General features: G+C 56.0%; 1 protein-coding gene across 1 annotated transcript in view; it reads left to right on the forward strand.

The window, feature by feature from the left end:
- SMAD6 (SMAD family member 6) overlaps positions 1 to 14,181 on the forward strand; it is a 75,468-nt gene extending 61,287 nt beyond the window's left edge. The window contains exon 4 of the mRNA XM_072809301.1: positions 13,085 to 14,181. Within this exon, the coding sequence (XP_072665402.1) occupies positions 13,085 to 13,629 (545 nt within the window). The 3' untranslated portion in view covers positions 13,630 to 14,181. The remainder of the gene's footprint in view (positions 1 to 13,084) is intronic.
- The last annotated feature ends 3,588 nt before the right edge of the window (positions 14,182 to 17,769 follow it).

The following is a 17,769-nucleotide window of genomic DNA, read 5'->3' on the forward strand; positions in this document are numbered from 1 at the left end:
GATGCGTTGACCTGATTCCTATAGTGTGAGCCCGTGTGTATTCAGACACAGGTTGAAGGATTACTTTGAGAAATAGAAGCTGTTACTGAGGGGATGGCTCACCTTCCCAGGGTGCCTGGCGGGAGGCAGTGACAGTAGAGGAGCGCCTCCAGCCTCAGAAGACATGGACAAGCCCTGATCCCGCTTCCTGGTTAACCCTGGGCAGTGGGGCAGTCAGCCCACCCCTCTGAGCTTTAGATGCCGTAACATAAAGCGGGGTCACTTATGAATGGGCTTGGAGAATTGGAAAACCCTCCATAGTTAAAAAAAAACAAAACAAAACAGTATCCCACTGATTGGGGGATAGAGCCACTTTCTTGGCCTGGGTTGTAGGGGCTGCAGGAACCAAGCTTGGCCTCCTGCTATTGTGGAAACGAGTGTCAGACTTGGGTTGAAACGTGGGGCCAGGTCTGTGGGACCGTGTCCACGTGCTAGCCTGACGGGATGGACAGACAGACTGGCTCCCTCCCTCCCCTGCACCTCCAGCCCCAGATCAAACAAGCCAGCTCTTTATAGGCAGCTTGGAGCTTGGGTAGGGACGCACTGGGCAGCTTCAGCTGCTTCAAGCCGCACAGTAGCACAGCCACAAACCAGAGACCTGGTCGCAAGGTGAGCTTCTGCCAAGCCCGTGGGTCATTTTGCAACATTTTTGCAGGGAACATTTAAATCTCATGTTACTGCATTCTTCACGGCAACTATTAGTATTTAATTGTGGCTTAATGATCTCTCCAGTCAATATTAGTTTTTTGCTTATTACAAAGCCCTCCTGTTTGTTCTAGAAATATACAAGAATGATCCAGGCAGCCCTCATTTTAAGAGAACCCAGCGGGCAGGACTCTGTATTCACCGAAGAGGTGTGGTTTATGTACTTTTATGTCACAAAAGGATATTTTAAAGAAAAGGATTTAATGCGAGGATTATTTTTGAATTGAATGCCCCTGCCTCTGGTACTTTAATTTGGGGGTGCTTATCCTAACCTGCTGCTTTAGTGTAAATCAAGGCAGGTGTGTTTGACGTGCAGAGGTCACGTGACACTGTCGTTGGTAAATAACAACAGGCCAGTATTAGATGAGGCTTATTTTTGAGAGCTATGCAAATAAGGAGACAAGCCTCCCACCCTGTTCTTTGGCTCTTCCATTCAGAGCCATGCCCTCTGTTCCCTTCACCCGCATAGACTTAGCAAGCCAGAGAAGTTAAGTCCACCCCCATTGCCAGACGGATGACTGTAGGCTGTAGGCGTTTTGGGGGAGGGGGAGCCCTGAAACCAGCCTTGCACAGAGCGAGCTCATCTGGGATTCCATCAACCAGGCTGGTTCATGAGGATCAGCAAATAGGAAGGATGCCTCTCCCTCCCTGCCTCGGTGTCCTGCCTCTGAACATCAGGGTTGCCCCCTTTCAACCTTTTTTCAAACCCAGGGGAGACCCATATATTTCCCAGCCACCCTCCCAGCTCTTGGATGTAAAAATCCACCCAGTACCCCATCATTGAGGGCACTCTGTCAGGCTCATGGTGTCGGGCCCAGGGGGAGAGAGGCAGAGCCGAGGGCAGCGTAATCCCAGGCCAGCCTGCACGGGACAAATGGGGTGGAGACGCATGCCCTCCTGATGACAGCATCAAATAGGACGTGGTCACACCCAGGGACTTGAGGAAGGCTTTTCAAAGGAGATGACATAGGGGTCTTGATGTTTGAGCAGGAGTCTGACCAATGTTGGGGAGGAGGGGAGGAAACTGTTGTTAGGACCTTCACTGACTCGCTTTGAGTGAGGTACTCTGCAAGAGGAAGCTAGTACTCAGCAGAGACACCTTCCTGGCATGCAGCGTGTGCCCCGCTCGGGACCTGCACTCAGAAGGGGCCTCTGCTCAGTTTAATGCACTACCTTCACTGCTGAAATTCTGGATAATTTTTTTAAGGAGGCTCCACGCTGGGGGTTGAACTCCCATCCCTGAGATCAAGACCTGAGCTGAGATCAAGAGGCGAAGGCTCAACCGACTGAGCCACTCAGGTGCCCCTTGAATAATTTTTGAACAAGGAGCCCTGCATTTTCATTTTTGTATTGAGCCCAAGAATTTTGTAGCTGGTCCTGGCACTCAGAGATGTAGGCACCTGCCCACAGTAACAGAGCTGTTTGGATTTGCACCAGTTCACCTCTCCACCGCCCGTGGTCTCAGGAGCCTGCCAGATTGAGCGAGAGTAGGATGGACAGAGTAGTCCCAGAGTAGGGAGTTAAGGCACAGGGAGCTGAGGGACCCCAATGGCGGGAGATGGCGGGGCCAGGGATTTGAGGGGCCCAAGCTGTGGGGACCTTACCTGGTTATGGGCTGTGTCTGTACCAGCATTGGGTTCCTGCACCTGCGAGCTGAGATGGGCTGATTGAGGGCGATTTTGAGGTACTTTGTTTTTCTGGCTTTACATTGGGTCCGAGTAGAAGTGTGGGGGCAGGAGGTTTGCCAGCAAAAACGCCAATTGTATTTGGGAAATAAAAGTAGAGGTGCCCCAAATTCTCCCAGTTCTGGGAGCCTGCAGGATAGGAATGTGCCCAGAGAGGGGCTTCCCTAAAGCACCTGCCATCTGCCGCATACCGCACCCCTGCCCCTCTGCTGCATGCCCAGGCTGTCTGCTGCACACACACACACACCCCCCCCCCCACACACACACACCCGTCTGAACCCCCACAGGGCCGATTTTGTGCTCTGTGGTCTCGGATTCAACGGGGGAGTCAAGGTTGAGTTGAATCAGTGAATGTTGGCACCTAAGGCCTGAAGATGAAAAGACCTAGAACCCTGAAGAGTGGGGAGGGGCTTGGTTTGCGTGTGAATTTGGGAATTCAGGCCATCAACCCTGCCCACCTGCAGGCAGGGAGGATTTGGGGGCCCCTTCTCATAACCACCACCTCTCTGCTGGGGACCGAGGTGCCCAGCTTTATTATCTTGCCCCAATAGTGTTATTTTAGAATCTTTCCAGGGGCAATATGAAAAGCAAGGCTTTCCCACCCCAGTAGGTCTCTGGCTAAGAAAACAAACAAACAGATTCAGAGTCTGACTTTGTGATAAGACAAAAGAGGACTTGGAATGGGAGCAAAGTTCAGCAGCTTTTGTTGCAGAAACTGGTTCCTTCTCTAAAAGTGTGGGCTGATTTTATAAGCTGCTTATCGCTGTCTCTCCCTTCCAGACACTTCTCCGACCTTCCCTCGCAGGGCACAGGGAACCTGGATTCACCCACCTGGACTCTGTCCCAGGCCCTGCTTCCTCAGGGTCTTCTGTCTCGGCTCAGCTGGCTGGGTTTCCTTGAGGAGGGCCAGGCTGGTCCAGGCAGGTACACCGGTGTCCTCTGGTCCCCGGGGCTGATGGCAGCCTCGGTGGCCCTCTGAGGCTGCAGCTGCCTGCAGGGTGTTGTCTGAAGGGAGCTTGGACCACAGAGCACTGAGAGCCAGGGAGAAAAGCCGTAGCTCCCTTAGTGCAGGGAGACTGGAACAATCTCTGGGCAGGTGGGAGAAAGAGATGGATGCTGATGGTAGCAGGCCCGGCGTGGCTCCTCTGCTGGGTCTCCCTGCCTCCCCTGGAGCAGCAGGTCCCAGGAAAGTGGGGGCGGGGACGCAGAGTAGGCCTGTGTGTTAGGGCGCCGGGTGGGAACTTGTTTTCCACCAGGAGTGCACGAGGAGTTCACTTTTCAGGACTTGTTTGAATACTGCCCGAGATAAAGGAATGGAAACCTTACCCACCTCAGCCCGGGCTGCCACTTTGTTCCGCCAGAGACATGGGGCCGGGCAGGCCAGGGTCAGGGCGCCAAGGCTGGAAGAAAGGCCTTTCCCTAGAGAAGGCCAGTTATGGCCTGTGGCCACCGACTATCCTTGCACCCCTCGTCCCATGCCCATCCAGGGCAAAGGCTCTGGGGAGCACCCCGGAGAGCAGAGGGAGCACATGAGGCAACAGGAAGGGCTCAGCAGAGAGTGTCAGGCTGGCCAGCCAGGATCCCCACACTGCATTGCCGTGTGGCCCCTCCATCCCGGGCTCTGTCCTCTGAGAAGGGGGAGTGATTCCACCTCTTGGACTTGGGAGTTTCCAAGGAGAGAATGGATGAAGTGCCCGGCCCCTCCCCGCACCCCCAGGGGCTCAGCCTGGGTTAGTAGCCCTTTCCCAAGGCCACCATTCTGCACTATAGCCTCGAGAAGATGCTCACTGGGTTGTGGAGTGGTGGGAGTGTGTGGCAGAAACTATACTTAAAAACTAAGAAGGTATATGTGTTTGTAGGACTACGCGGGGGGCCACTGGTAACTGTTACAAGGTATGCCCTATGAGAACCCCACTGCCCTCCTGGTTATGGTAAGGTGGGCAGCACACGATGGGGTGGTGGCCCCCTGCACTGCCGCATCTAAAGACTGTCTTTTTAAAAGATTTTATGTATTTATTTGAGGTGGCGGGGGTGGGGGGAGGCATAAGTATGGGAGAGGGGGAGGAGCAGGGAGCCCGATGGGGGGCTCGATCCCAGGGACCCGAGATCTTGACCTGAGTCAAAGACACTGAACCTACTGAGCCACTCAGGCGCCCCCAGGGACCCCTTTTAATATCCAGTCTTTATAGAGCCCTCCCCGCCAGCTCCTAGCGGCCCTGGCTAGGTTGTTCCCGTGCAGTCCCTGTCACATTACCCTGCTGTCCTAGGTTGCAACCACAGGAGTAACGCAGAGTCCACCGTCTCCGAGCCCAGGTAGTCGAGCTCAGATCCCAGCTTTGCAACTTCCTAGCTGAGGGCTGAAGTTCGGGCCTGGCTTCCTTCATCTTGAGATGGGAACGAATGACTGGGAGGAGTGGTGGGAGTGGAAAGTGACTTGCCAGGATGCGGAAATAGTGCGTTTAAAGTGCTTCATATTCTGCGGCCACTAGGTAGAGGTTCATTAAGTGATGGCTGGTATATATTAGGATTATTAGTATTACTGGCTGGTGTCTTTTATTATTATTATCCCTACTACTGTTATTCCCCCTTGATTCTCAACTCCATTGGCAAGTCTTATCTTTGTAGATATTATTACCTAATGTGAATACCTTTATGAACTACGGAGCTGACTCAGTCAGTTAAATAATATATACAAATAACACATAATAGAGATAAGATTGTACGGTGGTTAACAATATTGGTAAGAGTAAGGACAGCTGTTGTTTACGGAGGGCTCATGTTGAACCAGGCATTATTGGATGCCCTTGACATGAATCCCGACAGCCCCACGAAGTGAGCAATGATTGCATCCCCATTTTTCAGATTAGGAAACTGAGGATCAGGGTGGTAAAGTCGCGTGCCCCACATTTCCCAGCGGGTGAGTGACAGAGCTGAGATTCACAGGCAGGAAGCCTGTGCTCTTAAATCCAGCCCTGTGCCGGAGACCTGAGGGGTCCCAGCCGGAAGGCGTATTTCCACTGTGCCTTGGCACGGCACTTTACCTCTCCTGGCCTCCGTTTTTGCATCTGCAAAATCGTCACTTTTGGCCACCCCGGCTGTGTTTCCTGGCTTCCCTCCTCCCCTGCTGTCATCCCCCCTTGGTACTCCCATCGTGTCCCTGTCTTGGGGGTAAAAACCCCGGAGCAGAGCAGCTGGCCGGCCTACTGTCTGCAGGGTGGTGGCAAGCACAGTCCCCGGCCCCAGGGACCAGCAGCTGAAAGAGCCCCTGAGGTGGACTCCGTGCAGGCGGCAGCGGTGGCCAGACCGCCCGTGATGTAATGACCGATTAGGAACTTCCTCTTGGAAGCCTGGCTTCCTCTAGGAGCCAAAGGTGCTGGAGCTGAGGTGGGGGGTGGGGAGGGGCGAGTGGGAGCGAATAAGAGGAAACTCCTGTCAGCTGAGCCCTGCTTTTGGAAAGAGTTCAGCAGAGAGGCTCGTTCTAAGCTGTTGACCATTAACATGGCCCCGTGCACATTCCTTCCCGGCTTCTACTGCCAGAGCCCAGTGGATAAAGGACCAGTCTCCCCCTCCCTTAACAAAGGAAAAAAAAAAAAGAGCCTCTAATTAATGCTGCATCTCTGGACTTGCTGCAAAACCCAAGCCATTTCTGCAGCTTAAAATGACAAAGGAAGGTTAAGTGGAAACTCCTTTTCCCCCCTTAAGTTTGATTACAAAAACTACTTATCTAATGGGCAAACAGGGCTTTTAAAGGGGTGTTAGGTTAACCAGATGCAGGGCCACATAATTACTCCCAGGCCTGGGAGCCGCAGATGAAAAAGCTGCCGGTTGGACGGGAACTTGAAGCCACAGGCATGACATGGGACAGAAGAAAGGAGCTTTCCAGGAGGGCAGGAGGCCCCGGTGCGGCCCAGGAAAAGGGGGTTGGAAGAGCCAGCCGCTGGGCTCCTCTCCGGCTTCCGCCACCAACTTACTGGGTGACCCTGGGCAAGTCACTTCACCTCTCTGGGCCTCTGAGTCTCCCTTCCTGGCCCTCAGTGGGGTCTGGGTCTGTCCAGCGTTGCTCTGTGTTTATTTGAGGTCGGCCTTTTCCATCCAGCCTCTGGAGAGGCAGGGAGGCTGCTGTGGCCCTGAGCGTGTGAAGCAGCAACAAAGTTTAAACACGGAGGAGTATGGGCGGCCCGGCCAGGCCCCTGGGGACCAGGAGGACTCGGGGCCCAGCCTGCAAACGCTCCGAGCCCTCATGTCCACCTCTCTTAGAGCCAGAGACTTGAATCTGGGCACATCTCTGGTTCCCTTCACAGGATGGCCAGGTCCGAGGCCCTTTGGCCAAATGGAAAGGGGGGGATCACGAGGAAGACAAGCTGCACTGCGTGTGCTCAGGCTTTTGGAGCGTGCGGCCCACGGGGGAGCACACAGGAACGTTCCTGCCCTTTGTTTTGATAGAAAACTGCTGATTCGAAGAAGCTAAAGGCTCTTCTTGGGATTTCAGCTCTCCCCGCCTCCCCCAGGCTGCAGTGGGCCCCTTGTTGCCCTAGTACCCCCCGCCCCCAATTACACGTTGGGCTCACAGCACACTCACTGGGCAGAGAGGCCAAGAGGAAGGCATGCCAACCACCCGACGGGCTGGCTCCAGCCTAGGGGAGAGGGCCTGTTGTCCTCTTGCCCACCGCAGGCGTCCACCACCCTCTGGTGGCAGGAATGTGGGTACCACCGGGAGGCCGGGCCACCCCTGCCTGGTCTGGAAGCGCAGGGGCTGTCCCCTGGGCCACCACAGAGCCCCGCTGAGGCCACTCCAGGACAGCCACGGGGAGCTGGCCTGGCAGCACATTCCCTCTCTCTGCCTTTTGAGTCCTTCAAGGCATCATACCTGCAGCGAAATGCCCAGCTCCTCGGGGTACAGGTGGTGAGTTTTGACCACGCATATACCCCCGAGTTCCCATTGTACCAATCCAGGTACATCATCCCAGGACGTTCCCACACGTCCCTCCCCAGTCACCTCTGCTCCCTGGAGGTAATTCCTGGTCTGATTTCTATCCCTGTAGGTTAGTTTTGTCTACTCAAGAATGTTACATAAATAGAAACAAACAGCCTATCTTCTGTGTCTGGCTTCTTTCACTTGGCGCAATATCTTTGAGATCCATCCGCAGTGCTGCGTGTTTCACTAATTCTCTCGTTTTTATAGGTGAGTGGTGTTCCGTTGTATGGATGTACCTTATTTTTGCGTTTCCATTCTCTTTCGTGTGCCTGGACTGCTAGAACAAAAGTGTCATAGCCCAGGTGGCTTACACAACACATATTTCTTTCTTATGGTTCCTGGGGCTGGGCGGGGGGGGGGGGGGGGGGGGGGGGTTCCTGAGATCAAAGTGCTGGCAGTTTGGGAGTTTAGTGAGGGCCCTGCTCCCAGTTCCTAGACAGCTGTATTCTCTGTGTCCTCTGATGAAGGTGCTGATCCCATTAGTGAGAGTTCTACCCCCCTGTGACCTAAGGACCCCCCCCCCAAAGGCCCTGCCTTCAAAGGCACACTGGGGGGTTACGATTTCAGTATCTGAATTTCAGGGGTTCACTAATATTCTGTCCATAATATCCATCCTCCCGTTGATGGACATCTGAGAGCTCTCTGCCGAGTTTGGGTGACTGCCGGAGAGCTGCTGTGAACATTTCCCGGAATCACAGCAATCTCGAGCTCATTGTTCAGATGGGAAGCCTGAGGCCGGGCACGAAGGAAGATGAACTGGCACCAGGCCCAGAGGCGGACCCCTGACCGCAGGACTCCTGACCCCCTGCCCGGGGCCACTCTGCTAGGTCTGCCCCAGACACAGCACCAGACCGAGCCTCCCCTCCACCCCCACCCCCCAGAGCCCTCCCAGCCGGGACCCAGAGCCTGGCTGGGAACTAGGCCAGGCCCCGAGCAGGGGGTAGTGAGCAGGAGTTTCGGTCAGAGCGCGGTCATCTTTGATGTTGTTCACTCGGGTCTGACTCCCTGGTATTTATTTGCAATTAAGGAGCTGGTGCCTAATTAGGTTGATGGCGGGACCACAGCCTTGGAGCCACGAGGAGAAAAAGATCTTCTGCAAAAGACTGTCCCCTTGCACCCTGAGTGGCAGCCTGGAGGAGGAGTGGGGCTTTGCCACCGCGGGGAGGGCAAAGGTTTGGGGGCCCTGCTTTCTCACTCGCAGAGAGCATGTCGGATTGTGGCAGCCACACTGCATGAGACCCGAATCCACACGTGTGTGTATGTGTGCACGTGTGTGTGTGTGAAAGTGTGTAAACAGAGCCACAGCGGCACTCGACTTAGTTCTAGACAGTCGACTTAGTTCTAGACAGTACCAGTACCGTGGGTTACAGTTCGTGAAGGTGGGGGTGGAGGTGGGGAACTGCCATCCGCTATCCTGTTGTAACCTCCCCTGGTGGTGACCCTGGGTTGTGACCCCCGACACCCCTCAGGAGCCCTGGCCTTTGAAGGGTTAGGGCCAGCACTGGGGCCAGTAAATGGACAGCTACGTCTTTCTGCGCCCCATTGATCTCCTGCTGGAGTTTCCCGAAAATCCAAAGATGATCTGTATAAATGAGGCGCTGGATTATGAATAAATCCATCTTACCTGTGGGAGACTGAGGCTTAGGGACACTCTGTGGCTCGTTCATGGCCATACATCCGGCTAGTGGTGAGAGCCTGAGGTCCGTCTCACTCTGAAACCCTTCGGCTCATGTGATGAGCATTAGATTAGAATTCTAGGTTCTCAAGTTCTGGCCCCAGTTCTGCCCTCTGCTGCTGTGTGTGCTCAGGTGAGTCGCCCTGTACCCCTGGGGTGCCATCTGTGTGGCGTGAGGACATTGGATTCAATTAGTGGTTCCCACAGGCCAGTCTCAGGAGTACGTTTTCCCTGATTCACAAGGAAAGAAGAAAATTTCTTGTAATCCACTTGGTTAACTTTGACATTTCTGATATAGGCCCTATCTATTTTATTAGTATCAAATTACACTTTCTTTTGTGCTAGTGGTAGTGGATGGTCTTGGGGTTTGTAATAACTCTACATGTGACAAAATAAAACAGTAGTAACCCTGTACATTCACAATCTCTCCGTTAATGTATTGGTTTGAGAAAGGCCAGAGTGTTGGGGTTCCCTGGATAAGATGATGTCACTGGGTCCCCCAAGCTCTGGAGCCCCAAGACCCCAAAAGCTGGATGGGGACCGGGAGGTCCTGACCATGGTGATGTGCTTATTTGCTGGCTTGCTCTCGGGAGACCTCAGACCTTGTCCACCATCCCTTGGGGCCTGCGACCACCGGCCCCAATCCAATGGGAGCTAGAGGTGAGGGCAGTGGGCTGACTCTTAGGATGAATTTTTATTTCCTCCCTCCTTCCCTTTTAGCATGTTCTAAAAGCACCCTAGTGATACATGCAGTCTTGGGACAGAGGTAGAGAGGACTGAGGCCCACCCTTTCCTACTGGAAAGTCTAGACCAGCCAGGGGCACTGACTGGCAGCATAGACACCTGCCCAGGCCTCGGAAGTGACCATACTGAAGGCTGTTGGTGCATGGGAGGGAGGGATCAGGGAGGGCTTCTCAGAGGCAGCAGTCCATCTCCCGGAATTTGCAAGCCTTGGCCAGGAGCCCAGGCGTGATGAAGTGTTACCCAGTCTGCTTAACCAGAGAGGCTGTAGGAGGTGAGGCCTGGCCCAGCCAGTGTCCCTGAGCCAGACACTTGGGGCAGGCTGGGTCCTTGGGTAGCTCTGTGGGGTTCATCTCCTAAGCACAGGATCCGGTCCTGTGAGGAGTACTGGGGCAGGGCTGGGGTGGGGGTAGATGATGAGGGGCATTTGGCCTGGCTGGGGTGGGAGGAGCTAAGGGGTGGGGGACAGGGAGTGTCCCCCTCCCACCCCCCCGCACCTGCCCTGAGTTCCATTACTCTCAACCTCCCTCCTTCCCTCCTCCCCACCCCCGCCCCAATTCTGACTGCCAAAGTGCTTCTTTGCCTTTTACTATGGAGGGGCTCCACCCTGGGGCAGAGCTGCCACTTTACGACTGGGTGGCCCTCTGAGCCTTATCTGTAAAGTGGGGAAAGCAGTAAGTCTCACTCAGTGAGGCTGCTGAGCCGTCGGGAGCGAAGGCCTTTCAGCGTGGGGTGGGGGAGTGACTCACTGGCTGTGGGTGGGCACCCCTAGGACTCAGACCGTGAGAGCAGCCTCGTTACACACAGGAAGACTGCGGGGAGGGGGGGCTTCAGGGGGGAGACTGCCTGGAGCGTGGGCAAGAGCCCCGCTCTGGAGTGTGGCCTGGCACCGATGCTGGCTCTGGTGCTCGCTCGTCTGGACCCTCGACCAGCTCACGGCCCCTCCCTGCGCCTCAGTTTCCTCACCTGTAAAATGGGGTGATGATAGAAATGAACCAAGGCTGCTGGGAAGAAGGCGCCTGGCTGATGGAGGCTTTCGGCGATGCACGTTGCCTCTCCTATCCCCCAGCGTTCTCCAGGCCCAGATGTTTGCCTCCCTACCTCTCCGTGTCTCGTGCACTAGAGGAATCGTCACCGCGTCACCGCTCGCGAGAAGGCTGGCGCTGGGGTTTCACGGCCAGGCTGGGACAGCACCGCTTTCCTGGCACTTAGAAACTCCCAGACCAGGGATCCCTGGGTGGCTCAGCGGTTTGACGCCTGCCTTCGGCCCAGGTCGTGGTCCTGGGGTCCCGGGATTGGGTCCCGCATCGGGCTCCCTGCAGGGAGCCTGCTTCTCCCTCTGCCTGTGTCTCGGCCTCTCTCTCTGCGTGTGTGTCTCATGAATAAATAGATTTTAAAAAAAAGAAAGAAAAGAAAAGAAACTCTCAGACCTGTACCGGATGGATGCCTGGAGAGAGGGGCGGTGGCCTGGAGTGCCCTGGCTGCCCACCTGCTGGGCCTGGCCTAGTGCCTGCAGCTCGGTCACCCCCCACAGGCTAGACCTGTTGCTCTACCTGCTGGCCAAGGGGCAAGGATCAGAGTCTCTTCTCTCCCCACTGGCTAGAACCAGGAGGAGCCTGCAGGAGACTCTGAGGCAAATTAATACATTCCCAGGGGGTGGCCTAGGGACCTGTGTCTGGGACCTCAGCAACCAGGCAGAGGGTGAGGGGCACGCCCTTTGGGGCTGTGCCCAGTCCAAGGCCTCAGTGGAGTTGGCGGCCTACAGGAGGCCCTTGGGGAAGCCGGTTTCCTGCTAGGTGGCTGGGCGGGCCTCCCAGCGCATAGGAGGATCTGAGGGGCCCTGTCACCCTGCTGCCCTGGGGCTTCTAGGCGGGGCTGGGCGACAGGCAGACGGAGTTGACCTCGCCCAGGCTCCTGAATGAAGTTGTTAGCAGTGTTTTCAACCCGGGTTTGGTTGGACTTCGGTCCGTTTCTCTTGGGGCAGACATGCCCTCAAGTGCCTCGCTGTGCTCCCATCACATTCTCAGGAGAACTCCCCATGCGCGTAAGCCCCATGCAGGGGCTGTGTGGGAACGTGCCGCCTCACTCCGAGCGGTCAGGGGTGCCCACCTGCCTCTCAGAGCTGTGGGCTCAAAGGAAAGACCAGATGTTCAAAGGCTTCAGAATCTGAGAAGCTGGCCACACATGAGAGCAGCAAGGACGGGGCTCAGGCCCTGGCCTCTATCCGGTCTTAGGTCTGGGGTCGGAAAATTATCCAGACGTGTAGAAATGCCTCCAGCTGGAGGGGAAAGGGATCGCAGCCATCTAGGCCACCCCTTGGCTGTCCAGAGAGGAGCAGCACACACCTTGGAGAGAACTGGCCATCTCTGGAGCCCTGCGGGGCAATCTGCTTTAAGGCTCAGAGCCCCTCAGCCTCCGTGTCTCACAGAAGGGGCCGCAGTCTGGGTGAAAATGTGCACTTCATGCCAGGAGAGCCGCCTTGAAGGGTGGGCCGCGGGGGTCACTGAGAAACAAGGCATCACGCTCAGCGCCAAGGCTGGGAACAGTCTGGGCTGGAAGGGGGATTCTGGGGGCCATCTGCCCCACCCCACTGCGCCTTCCCATGCCCGCGTGCCCTGGGAGTGGTGATTTATGCCCCTTCTAACAGCTCAGCCCCTCTCTGTTCAGGTTGAGGCTCGGCCTGGTGGGCTTCAGATCCTGGCGGTGCCACTCACTAGCTGGGTGGCCTTTGACAGGCTGCTGCCGCCTGCCAAGTCCCAGATCCTCCTCTGTAAACCGAGGAGAAGGTGGCTTCGTCGTGGAGTGATTGAACACCCAGTGAGGTCAGGTGTAGAGTCAGAAGTGCAGTGTGCAACACCTGCAACCTTGTGGGTGCACGGTGTTCGGCCCCTCCTTTGGGTGTGTGGGGCAGAGGGGTGACAAGGCGGGGGGGTGTTGTCCCGCCCCTGCTGGCTTGAGCTTGGAAAATTCTCCAGGCAGGAGCCGGGTGTGGTTTGTGTTTGTGTACCCGGGGCAGCGAGCACACAGTGGGTGACTCGCCCTCCCTGTGAGCTCACACACGGCCTTCGGTTCCTCCTTCGCTCACGTGGGGACAGGGCTGTTCTGCACACCCGATGCTGGAAACAGCCCCCACTCCGCCCCTCGTCCCCCCCCTTGCAGCCCACCCTGCCACCTCCTGCTCCTCACCTCTCCCCCCGTGCACCTGCACCCCACTGCCCCCCACTAACCCCACCCCGCACCCCGTGCCCTGTGCTTGCCCCGCAGACGCCAGCATGTCTCCGGATGCCACCAAGCCGAGCCACTGGTGCAGCGTGGCCTACTGGGAGCACCGGACCCGCGTGGGCCGCCTCTACGCGGTGTACGACCAGGCCGTGAGCATCTTCTACGACCTACCTCAGGGCAGCGGCTTCTGCTTGGGCCAGCTCAACCTGGAGCCGCGCAGCGAGTCGGTGCGCCGCACGCGCAGCAAGATCGGCTTCGGCATCCTGCTCAGCAAGGAGCCCGACGGCGTGTGGGCCTACAACCGGGGCGAGCACCCCATCTTCGTCAACTCCCCGACGCTCGATGCACCCGGTGGCGGCCGCGCCCTCGTGGTGCGCAAGGTGCCCCCCGGCTACTCCATCAAGGTGTTCGACTTCGAGCGCTCGGGGCTGCTGCAGCAGGGGCCTGAGCCCGACGCCGCCGACGGCCCCTACGACCCCAACAGCGTGCGCATCAGCTTCGCCAAGGGCTGGGGGCCCTGCTACTCGCGGCAGTTCATCACCTCCTGCCCCTGCTGGCTCGAGGTCCTCCTCAACAACCACAGATAGTGGCGGCCACCGAGGCAGCGGCCTGCCCCCCCCCTCCCCTGCCCAGAGACACAGCCCCCCTTCCCTCCACGGACGAGACCCCCCTCCCCTCCCCTCCCCCAAATATCATCTACCTAGATTTAATATAAAGTTTTATATATTATATGGAAATATATATTATACTTGTAATTATGGAGTCATTTTTACAATGTAATTATTTATGTATGGTGCAATGTGTGTATATGGACAAAAGAAAGACGCACTTTGGCTTATCATTCTTTCAATACAAATATATTTTCTCTCCTCTCCTCCTTCCTCCTCTGCTTTATTATTATTATTATTATTTGTTGTTTTGGTCTTGTTTTTGTTTCGTTGTGTGTGTGTGTGTGTTTTTGTTTTTGTTTTTTTTTGTTTTTTTTAAAGGAAATGATACAGCAGAGCTAGGTGGAAGAGCCTGGGTTTGGTGTATGGTTTTTGAAATCTCATGCCCAGACAAAAAAAAAAACAAACAAACAAAAAACAAACAAAAAACTAATACCAGTCACTCGTTGATAATAAAGTATTCGCATTATAGCTTTTTTTTTTTTTTTAATGTCTTCTTTTTTAACAAAGAGGGGGCATGCAGGGCTTCAGTGGGTTTCTGGCCTATGGATCCAGCATCCTGAAACTTGATTTCAGTCTTTTACCAGGTAAAGAGTAGAAGTGATAGATTGAGAAGGAAGGAAGCGCATGTGTTTACTGTCAAGGTCAGAGAAGGTTCTGATGCACCCTCCTGCCATGGCCCCACTGTGTCCTCAGGATTGGGGCAGGGGGCCGGGGGGTGGGGGGAGCTAACCCATCCTGGGTAGTCCCATCCTGGGTAGTAAGCTCTGCCAGTTTGATGGAGGAGGCTCAGGTCCATGCCTCCCATCTCTGAACTGTGCACAAGCCAGAAGACATTAACTCTCACCACTCTGGGGAAATGGCCTGAGAAAGAAAGACAGGTCCTTGAGCCCACCTGCCACCTTCAAAAAACCCACCCGAGTCCCAGGTGAAGCTCCTTTGGGACCTAGACAAGCCACTCTCCCACCCCTCACCAAAGAGCTCAGAACTAGGCCATGGGGGTTGTATTTAGGATTCACGCAAAGGCAGGTTGTTTCTTTCTACTCTATAAAAGGGAAGAGAGTTGAGATTCTAGAAGAGCAAATGACTAGCTCATAACAGATCAGGGTTAGAAGTCACATTTAATGGTAGGACCAGAGCCATATTAAAGCAGTTTTCTCTCTTGAGAAAACTCAAAAAAAAAAAAAAAAAAAAAAAAAAGAAAGAAAGGCTGCCTTGGCCAGATAACTAAGGGGAATGTCACATTGTATATCTTCTTTCTTGGAGATTTACATTAGCATATTAAATGCTCTGAGAAGTCGTGTGTATTATCTGTCGCTGCGTAATAAATCCTCCTAAAACGGAGCAGCTTGAAACTGACATTTCTTATCTCTCAGTTTCTGTGTTCAAGAATGCAGGAGGGCTCGCGGGGTGCTGGGGTTCAGGGTTCCGTGGGCTGCAGTCGAGCTGTCGGCCAGGGCTGCAGGCATCTGAGGCTTGTCTGCAGCCCCACGACCTGCTTCCACGCTCCCTCACGGGGCTGTGGGCTGGAGGCTTCAGTCCCTCACCACTCGTGATGTGGCTTCCCCCAGAGCAAAGGGTCCAAAGGAGAGAGACCAAGAGGGCAGCCGCCGTCCTTTATCCCCTTACCTCGAAAGTGACGTGCGTCTCCTCGCCAGAGTCTACTGATCCCGAGACCCACTCCTGCGAACGACGAGGGAGGGAGCACGAGAGAATGAATGGCACGGGGCGGGGGACCGTGGCCACCGCATCCCCTGAGAAATACACCATTTTACTTTCTTTCCCCAAGTTACTTCCCGATGGAGTCTTGTCCCCACCCCGGCTGATCCTGTCGCCGCACCCAGGCCTCCTGCGCCTCTGGCACGGGCAGCTGCTGCACGCACCGGGGACCGCACACCGAGGCCCTGTCCTGAAGGTGCCCACCGGCGATGCTTGCCTTCCTGGGCTATTCTTGGTGTGGGGTCGGTGTGGGGTCGGTGTGGGGGCTGCTTCGGACTCGGGCAGTTAGCAGAGTGTGAGATGGAATAAGGAGCCGGTTCTCGGGCCCTGGTCCTCACAGGCAAGTGACAGGCTAAGGGTGGCGGAGGGGACAGGAGCAAAGGGCTGACGCCGTGGGAATGGAAGAAACCATGGGGTGTCCATTGCATGGAACACCCAGGAGGCAGGGGAAGGTAGTCTGCAGACACTCGTGCTCTGGAGCCAGGTTGCGTGGGTTCAAATCCTGCGTCTGCCACTACAGAGTGACTCCAGAGACCTCCCAACGTGCCTCGGTGTTACCATGAGGTGGTATAAAACGGGGATAGGATTGTTCCTGCCCGGGGAGTAGGTTCAAATTGGGAGAAATAAGGACATCACACAGTTCCTGGTCCATCATCAGTGCGTATCCGCTGTTAGTAATACGGGGCTGGGACGGGAGAGGGAGGCTGGAGCCCTCCCATGTCAGGACAAGGAGCTGGGGTGACAGGTGGGAGGTGGGAGGGGGGCTGGTTTCTGAGTAGGCCAGGGAGGAGATCATCGTGGGCCTTTAGAAAGCTCCTTGTAAGGGCTTCCCAGCAGGAGGGCTAGGCAGCAGGCCGAATGAGCGGGCTGAGCCCTGCGCCCAGCCTGGCTCCCCAGCACCCGGTGCTCACCAACGCCAGACTCGAGAGGGACTCTTCACTCTCAGAGGAAGTGGCCAGTCACCCCACGATGCCAGGGTGTGGAAGTAATCATCAAAACCCTTTATCAGGGAGCAAGAGGGATAGGAATCAACTCTCCCATTTCATAGATGAGGAAACTGAGGCCCAGAGCAGGGAAGCGCTCCCCTCAATCCCGTACTTATGGATGTCTGGATGTGCCCGGATTGCCTACCCCCGACCACCGGATCTACTCTGTGCAGACCAGATAGGGACACCCTTTTGCCACCTTCTGGATTCTCAGGGTGCCCAATTGGCTGGATGACGTCAATTCTAGAATTCAGCCTCACAGGCCATGCTCTTCCTCAAGGACAACTTTCCCCTGGTTCCCTTGCCAGGCCACACCCTCTCACTCTCCCCCACCGCTTTCAGACCTGCGCCTCCCAGAGGCCCGACTCCCTCTGCCGTCCAGTACTGTCCAGGCCTTGGTCCTCCTCTCGAGCACTGAGCAGAGCTGAGCTGTTCCACGTGAGGGTGAGCGGGGAGTCCCTGGGTTTTTCTTCTTTTCAAGTCAATAACTGGCAACAGGCACTGTGAGCCCTTTCTACACGCTCAGAACCGTGCACCTGGTGTCCAGGAGCGCCTCCGCGGGCAGGGTCTCAGCCATGCCCCCTTTGCAGATGGAAAGACTGAGGCTTACACAAATGCTGTCATTTGCTCAAACTCCGGGAGGACGGAACAAGCCCTCTGTGTCAGGGGCCAGCTGGGGGCTCCTCCTGGGTGCTGGATGTCATCGGCTTAGCGGGAGTGGACCTGACCCTCAGGGACAGTGTGCCAGCACGGGGGGCTGATCTGGGGCCCCGGACCATCAACCTCCCAGCTCTTGTCCCAGCCCCATCCCAAGGCTGCAGACTGCTCCGAGGTCCTTGGGTGGCCTGAGACTCCACCTCCAGCCCCTCCATTTACGGGTGGGGAAACCGAGTCCCAGACATAAGAGGCTGAGTAGCCGAGGTCACAGAGTGGCGGCGGGGCCTGCCCCCCTCCCCCCACCCCGTCCCCTCTCCCCCAGTCACAGTAAGGTACTCGCAGTAACTTTGTGGTTTCCCCCAGACCACCCAGGGACCCAGTGACTCAGGCTTTAAAGGAGACACTTTCTAAACAAGGCCTGGTCTCCGGAGAGTGTGGTGGGAGCCTGGTCCCCACGGGCCCTGGGAAGCCAGGGCGGAGAGGGGGGGCCTCACCGCCTCCAAACCCAGGCTCAGGCCTGGAACGAGGAGGGAGGGATTTCCTGCCATTACTAGGCTTTTGGAGATGGGCGAGTCCCTCCACCGCCACCTCTCTCCGTTCCACAGAAACCCCAGCTCCACCCTCCCCTACCTTAGTGTCTGGGGGTGTAGAGGGGAGTGGGGGGGGTTGATCTAGGAGGGAGAGAAGCAGAACTAGG

The sequence above is a fragment of the Canis lupus genome, chromosome 32 (assembly GCF_048164855.1).
Source record: "Canis lupus baileyi chromosome 32, mCanLup2.hap1, whole genome shotgun sequence".
Classification (NCBI taxonomy): Eukaryota; Metazoa; Chordata; class Mammalia; order Carnivora; family Canidae; genus Canis; species Canis lupus.